Source organism: Carya illinoinensis, chromosome 10 (genome assembly GCF_018687715.1).
Source record: "Carya illinoinensis cultivar Pawnee chromosome 10, C.illinoinensisPawnee_v1, whole genome shotgun sequence".
Classification (NCBI taxonomy): Eukaryota; Viridiplantae; Streptophyta; class Magnoliopsida; order Fagales; family Juglandaceae; genus Carya; species Carya illinoinensis.
Genome location: NC_056761.1, coordinates 1,675,780 through 1,683,432, shown reverse-complemented (window position 1 = coordinate 1,683,432; position 7,653 = coordinate 1,675,780). Strand labels below are relative to the sequence as shown.

The following is a 7,653-nucleotide window of genomic DNA, read 5'->3' as shown; positions in this document are numbered from 1 at the left end:
TTAAGGAATTCTACAACATGGAAACTCATTTTTCACAGGGAGGAGTCACGTAAAACAGTAAAATCCCTGGGATTGATAGGTGGAAATCAAGAACCAATTGGTTTGGTTTGGTAGTAAGATGAGAATTTTGAGTTTTAAGATGAAATATTATTATTGTTTTGAGATTTGAAAAAAGTTAAAAAAAAGTTGAATTATTTATTATATTTTATATAGGAATTTGAAAAAGTTATAATGATGAGATGAGAATTTTAAATTTGAGATTAAAAATTTTAACTGCAAAACCGAACATAAGGGAACCATATCAAGCGATGGTACTTAATATATTCTCAAATGTCTGCCATTGGAAGAAACTTAAATTGAGAGTCTCGAGGCTATTGCTTCCCTTATGACCCTCAATATCCCCACCATTATCGCTGTGTCAGATCACCAACACCTCTTATCAGCCTACGGCGGGGGCTGTGATATTACACCACCTGTTGTCCTCAATGGCGCCAGAAAATCCCAACTTGTCATGCACTTTCATGTGCATGGGGGGTGCAAATATACGCATTTCCAATCCATTCCCCAATACAACCATGTGTCCTTGATCAGCAGACTTAAACCCCTATCACTCGTGTGCATTGGGGTGCATAAACGTTCCCAATACCCCCATCATATATCTCAGTTGTCACGAGCATTCTCTCCAACTGAATTTCCTCGCCCCCCTCTTTCTCCTCCCAGCTCAGAGAGAGAGAGAGAGAGAGAGAGAGAGAGAGAGAGACAGAGGGCTTTTCATGAAGCATATGCAGTCTGAGGCAGTTGGTCATGATGGAGAGCGGATGGAAACCAAAAGTTGATCAGATATCTCCAAATTGTCCACGGTGTGGTTCTTGCAACACAAAATTTTGCTACTACAACAACTACAGCTTGACACAACCAAGGTACTTTTGCAAGGGCTGTAGAAGGTATTGGACTAAAGGTGGATCCCTCAGGAATGTACCCGTCGGTGGTGGCTGCCGGAAAAACAGAAGGGGGAAATCCTTAAGGTTATCCAGTACTGATGGTGTCCAGTCAGGAAGTTTGTCTAATGGGAATCTCCCAAATGGTCCATTAATGGGGAATTCCTTATTGGTTGAGTCCACTAGCTCGTCACTGATGAACGATGGTTCACATATTGACCTTGCACTTGTTTATGCAAAATTTTTAAATCAAAAGCCGGATTCCAAGACAGGGTTTGAATTGCCGGAATTTCCTAGTGATTTCGATTCAAGATTGGAGTCTTTGAGTATATCAAACACTAATATGAGCTCGGGCACTCAATTAGTGGAAGAAAATGGTTTCTTTGAATGCCAGCTTACTCTTTCTCATGAACTTTCTGTGGAAAGTTTTCCAAGTGCCAATGGCCAGATCTACTTTTGTGGATCAGCCTCCTCTACTCAGAAGCATGATCAAGCCGATAGAACTGAACAATCTATGAAGTATGACACAAGCAATTATGGGTTGCCACCATTGCCAGGCGAAGACATAATAGCCTCTAATCAAGAAGTAGTGTGGTCGAGTTCTCAAATGATGTTGAATCATAACTTTCAAGCAGTACAGCTGCCAGGGCAGCTCGGACCCGAAGCACAAGATCCAAATCCAATGATTTCTAATTGGATGATCAGCCCGTTCGATTTGTCAAGTAGTGATCAAGCAACTTTCTCGAGGATATGAGGAGTTAATATGATTTTCATCGTTATCTTATTTTACATTACTCTATAGTTATAATTATGTATAGATGTAGGATGGGAAAACTACTGTGAAATAATCCATAAAAGTAAGACATGATAAAGACCTATCTTATAGCCAAGTTCCTTATCTATTCACAAAGTGGTAGTACAAGATCAAAGTTACATATATATATATATATATATATATTTGATTATTTTATCTCAAAAGTTGATCGAGTACTGGGATCGTGTTATATGCCTTTTTTCCCCTTCTTTTTCATTTTGGAAGTGTTTATTACGTGGGTCTAATCGTTATTAACACAAGATGTTTGTAATTATGAAGGCATTCTCTAGTATGGGCTAGGTGTTTTTTTTGTATATGTCCTTGATTACTCATTTTGATAAAAAAAATTATGAAGGCATTAGAGATCATCTTTGTTGAAGATATGCCAAGCTTTTGGTTCTAACGACTTACCGTTTGTCCATTTCATTGTATTTCATTAATGACATTCTTTGTAATATTGGGTAAATGGCAATTCTATAATTATCTAGTTTTATATATAAAGGCATATCAGACTTTCGGGAGGTGCAGAGTCAGAATTTCTTTTTCTCCTTCGTTCATGAAGCCACCGTCTGAGAGAAACAGAGAGTTGAAACCCTAGTTTTTATCAAGATCAAATCAGTACTTGAAGTGAAAATCAAGTGCAAGAAATGTGTGGTTTCGTTAGAGAATAATACGAGAAAGCCACTCTCTATTTTTGTGCGATGAGAAATGGTTGTAAGTGATTGTAAAACTCTATTCTAAAACATTCTTTAATAATAAAGACTCCTAAACTGTTCCTGCCATGGATGTAGACCATTAAGGTCGAACCAAATAATTTCTTGTGTTGATTTTGCATTTCTTTTATTATTCTTACTTTTATTTTTGATTTTGCATGAATATATATATTGTGATTTCAGATTTCTAATTTGTTTAAAATAGAAAACTAAACTGATCACGTTAATTATTTAATTTTCTTGGAGTTTTGGTTATCATTTATTCAAATTAATTGCATATTACAACTAGTTATATTAATTTGATTATTTGAGTATTTGTTGTGAGATGATTGAAAATATAACAAGTGGTATCAGAGTCAGGTTCGATGGGGATTGCGAGGTTCGATATCGAAAATTTTGATGGAAAGAATGACTTTGGGCTGTGAATGATCAAGATGAAAGCCCTTCTCACTCAACAGGGTCTCCAAGAAGCTATTCTTGGAGAAAAGAAAATGGAATTTGTTGAAGAGAAGGATAAGAAAGAAATCTTGAGGAAGGCTCACAGCGCACTCATGCTTTCTCTCGGAGGCAAAGTTCTGAGGGAGGTAGCCAACGAAGACACCGTTGCTAGAATTTGGTTGAAATTAGAGAGCCTTTACATGATATAATCTCTGGCCAACCGACTGTACAAGAAAATAAAACTCAACACATTCAAGATGTTTGCAGGTATATCGATTTCTGACCATCTCGATTCTTTTAATAAAATTATTTTAGATTTGGCTACTATTTGTAACAGCCCGTTAGAAATTCAATTGTGGAATTTCTATTGACTTTAGAAATCTCGTGAAGACTCTATAAGTTTTTACAAATCCATTAATCATATAGGTTTTTGTCTAACTACATAGTTAGTGTTATTATTTACTATAGTATCAGAAGTGTGTTTTTGATTATTGGAGATAGTTAGAAGTGTCAAAATGTATTATGGTTTGTGCCATTAGACTCGGAGGGTTATTTAAGGTCTTATGGCGCAATAACACTTTTTCATAATTTCGGGCGAAACGTCTGTTCAAAACTGTAGATATTATTGGATAAAAATATCTTAAGCTAATTTTGTGTATATTATTGAATAAAAATATTTTAAGCTAATTTCGTGGATATTATTGGGTAAAAATATCTTGAGTTGATTTTTGTAGATATTATTAGGTAAGAGAGTCCTATACTCCACTCTCACTCCGGGTAAGAGAGTCCTACACTTAACTCTCATTTCGGGTAAGAGAGTCCTACACTTAACTCTCACTCCAACCTCATCTCTTCCATATCTCATCCATAAGTATCTCCAGCCACCCCTCCCCACGAAATTATATTCATTTACACTTTCCATTAAAAGAATATCAAACACTCTCTCTCGGACAGTTTTTATGAGTTCTTTTGCACGCCCATTTCAAAACTTTTGTAAGTGTTTTATTATAAAGTCTCCTTCATATAAGTTGTTCCTTTTTGAATCTAGATTACGTGGATATCTTATTTGTTCTATTTGAAGATCATTTGGTCAGTCAAATATTATGTAAACTATAGAAAGATCATTCTGGGAGATAAACTGGAGAATATGTTATAGTTTGGAGTTTTTGACCAAGCTAATGGATAGATATGGGTCCGAAATTTTTATAGAGTATTGTTAACATGTGTATATGATTATTGGTTGAGGATTTTTGCATGATTAAAGGTTTTGATGAAATATTTTCTTAGATTTAGAAACTTAGAAACTGGAAGAGGAAAAACAGTTTCTGTTTTGAGAAAGTTTAACTCTTTGGTGGTCTAAACCTATTCCAATGACTTTGATAATTTTATTGGAGGATACTAAGCATCTTATATACATGTTATATTATTATTTTGAAGATATTTGATGTTAGTTTCAAAGATATGAAATTTTATGCAAAGAGATATTCAAATAAGCCAAAGTGTGGATGTTCTTGGCTAAATTTATGTTTTGGTTAATTTTTAATCACGTGATCTTGAATTAGAAGCTTATATATGTTTTAGGACATCTTTTTAAACCATGTGATGGTTTGGTTTGAAGATCACATATTTATAAGTCATAGATAAAAAGGTTGATCAAAACAAGTTGGAAACAAAAATCAATGGAAATAGCATATGGGAATTTCGGCCCTATGGAGTTTTAATAGTTGTGATTAGTTTTAAATTTTTCTAAATTGATATTTGAATTGAGGATAAAATTTACATGAGGTATGTAAATTTTGGTGACATCTGAAGTTAGTATGCAAAATCCTTAAGTTATGGGTAAAACGGTCATTTTTCTACATGCAGAGAGTAAAATTGAAATTTTACTCTTTAAGTTAGTATTTTTCATATTTTAATTTATTAGTGATTTAATGCTAACTTTTAGAATTACTAATTACAGTTCCTCGTGATCGCGCTTAAGGTTTTATAAGAAACGCGGAGATTGAGGTAAGTTAGCTTTTAACTTATTAGCAGTATACTGTGTATGTGTGCTAAGTAAAGGAACTACAGTGTATGTATGTGCGTTATCATATATGTCATGCCATGCCAAATTATCACGTAATTGTCTATTATACAGAATTTATTCTGTCATCAATTTTTATCTGTTACATAATATATTCTGTCATGTATTACTGTACCTTACAAGTACGTCATGCTAAGTATGCCATCTATTACATGTATGTCAAGTCATGTAATATTCACTGTTACAAGTATGTCATGTTAAATATGTTGTCTATTATATGTTATGCCATGTTACGAAATGTTTCTATCTCAAGTTGGTCATGTATTTCAAGTTATGTTCAAGTCACATTGTGTTACGTCAGGGCTTCAGTCATTTCGTATTCCAGTCACGTTTCATCTTGATTACTTATGTATGGAGTCACAACAATTGTGGCATATACATTACGTGAGACACAACAATTGTGACACGTAGAATACATGGGGCTACAACAACTGTGGAGTATGTATTTAAGCAGTTAAAGAATAAGTTTCCGTAGAATACATGGGGCCACAACAACTGTGGAGTATATATTTACACGTAGAATACATGGGGTCACAACTGTGGAGTATGTATTTTTCATGTTAAGTCAAGTTTGTGTAGAATACATAGGGCCACAACAACTGTGGAGTATGTATTTACACGTAGAATACATGGGGCCACAACAACTGTGGAGTATGTATTTTTCATGTTAAGTCAAGTTTCAGAACAAGTTCATGATAAGTCAAGTTTCATATCACGTTCATGTTAAGTCAAGTTTCAGAACAAGTTCATGATAAGTTAACTTTCATATCATGTTCATGTTAATTCAATTTTCAGGAGCAAGTTCATGCTAAGTCAAGTTTTAGATCAAGTTCATGTCAAGTCAAGTTCAGTTCACGTTTCAATTTAAGTTATGTCAATTATGCTATGTTGTACGCCAAGTTATGTTTTAATTACTTATGAATTTGATTATGCATTTATGTTTTTACTGTCATCCATGCATCATTAGCTTGTGTGGAAGTTTTTTGTTAACTTACTGAGATTTGTAATCAAATCTCACTTTGGTAGTCCCAACTACCATTCCCCCCGAATGGTAGATCTTGTTACAGGACCTGAAGGAGAATCAGGAGCTAATCAACTAGACACAGTTGACTAAGCGACGGTGCGACATCAATGTTAATATAGTAATTAACGTAAATTACTACTTGTACGATTGAGTTGCATCTCTAGTACTTTTTGAATCATAACCATTTTGGACTAGTGTTGTGATCTTAGTTGTTCAATGGGTTTTTATGTATGAAGTATGTTTTAAGCATTTGAGATATTTTCAATTTGGTGCATAGTATTGCTAAAGAAAAAAAAAATTTATCCGCTGCGAATATTGCATATTGTTAGATGCATGTTAGGAACATTGCATCTTATATGTCATAAACGGGGGCAGGTAACCTTGTGTTGCATGTCTCGACGCTTCAAATGTCCGTCCGATCCCAAACGGAATTTAGGGGCGTCACACTATTAATATTAAAATTGATGATGAAGATCAAGCAATTTTATTGTTGAGTTCTCTGGATAATATTATGCTAGTTTGAAAGAAACCATGATGTATAAGGAGGAAACACTAACCTTAGATGAGGTTCAGGCTGTATTACACTTCAGAGAATTACAAGCCATGTCTGAAATAAAATTTGAAGTTGGGGAGGGCTTGATTGTGAGGGGGAGAGCTGAAAAAAGAGGTCAAAAGGGAAAGAATAATAAAAACAATGTGAGGGGTAGGTCCAAGTCTAAAGGGAAGCAATTAAAATGCTTCCTGTGTTACAAAGAGGAGTATTTCAAAAGGGATTGCCCTGATAAGAGATCTAACAAAGGAAATGGGTCTAAGGAGGAGGGGGATGCCTTGGTTGTGAGTGATGGGTAAGAGAGTGCCAAGGTTCCAAATGTGTTCGATGTTGATTCAGGAAAAGAATGGATCCTTGATTCATGATGTTCTTTTCACATGTGTCCTAATAAAACATGGTTTGAAACCTTCACTAGTTTAGATTGGGGATTTGTGATGCTTGGTAACAATAAGTCTTATAAAATCTAGGATATAGGGTCGGTGAGACTAAGGTTTCATAATGGTATTGAAAGACTCTTAACTGAGGTTAGATATATATTTGAATTAAAAAGGAACCTAATCTCACTAGGTGTGTTAGACCTATCGGGATGCACTTTTAGATCTGAATCTGGATCTTTAAAGATTGCTAAGGGTTCACTTATTGTGATGAAATGAGTCATTAAAAATGGCTTGTCTACCCTCATTGGAAAAACTGTTATAGGTGAGGTTTCTTCTATCCTAGAGAACGGTGATGATAAGGTTATTCTATGGCACAAAAGATTAAGTCACGTAAGTCACAAGAGACTGTTAGAACTCTATAAACAGGGGTTGTTAGGTGAGAAAAAATTGGAAAATTTACCTTTTTGTGAGGATTGCATTCTTGGGAAAGCTAAAAAGGTAAGCTTTAGAATAGCCACTCACATTAGAAAACAAACCCTGGACTATGCACACTCGGACCTTTGGGGTCCAGCACGGGTCAATTCACATGAAGGGGGAAGTTATTTTCTCTCTATAATTGATGACTATTCCAGAAAAGTGTAGCTGTGCATTCTTAAAAATAAGAGTGACACTTTTGAGAAATTCAAGGAATGGAAGAAATTGGTAGAAATTCAAAT

General features: G+C 34.9%; 1 protein-coding gene across 1 annotated transcript; it reads left to right on the top strand.

The window, feature by feature from the left end:
• The first annotated feature begins 334 nt into the window (after window positions 1-334).
• On the top strand, window positions 335-1,717 carry LOC122279922 (dof zinc finger protein DOF3.5). Its single transcript, XM_043090826.1, has one exon. The coding sequence runs from the start codon at window positions 805-807 to the stop codon at window positions 1,690-1,692; it is 888 nt and encodes a 295-aa protein (XP_042946760.1). The 5' UTR covers window positions 335-804; the 3' UTR covers window positions 1,693-1,717.
• The last annotated feature ends 5,936 nt before the right edge of the window (window positions 1,718-7,653 follow it).

Bases quoted from the DNA above. Each gene is read 5' to 3' on its own strand.
- LOC122279922 (XM_043090826.1), top strand. From the start codon at position 805: ATGATGGAGAGCGGATGGAAACCAAAAGTTGATCAGATATCTCCAAAT.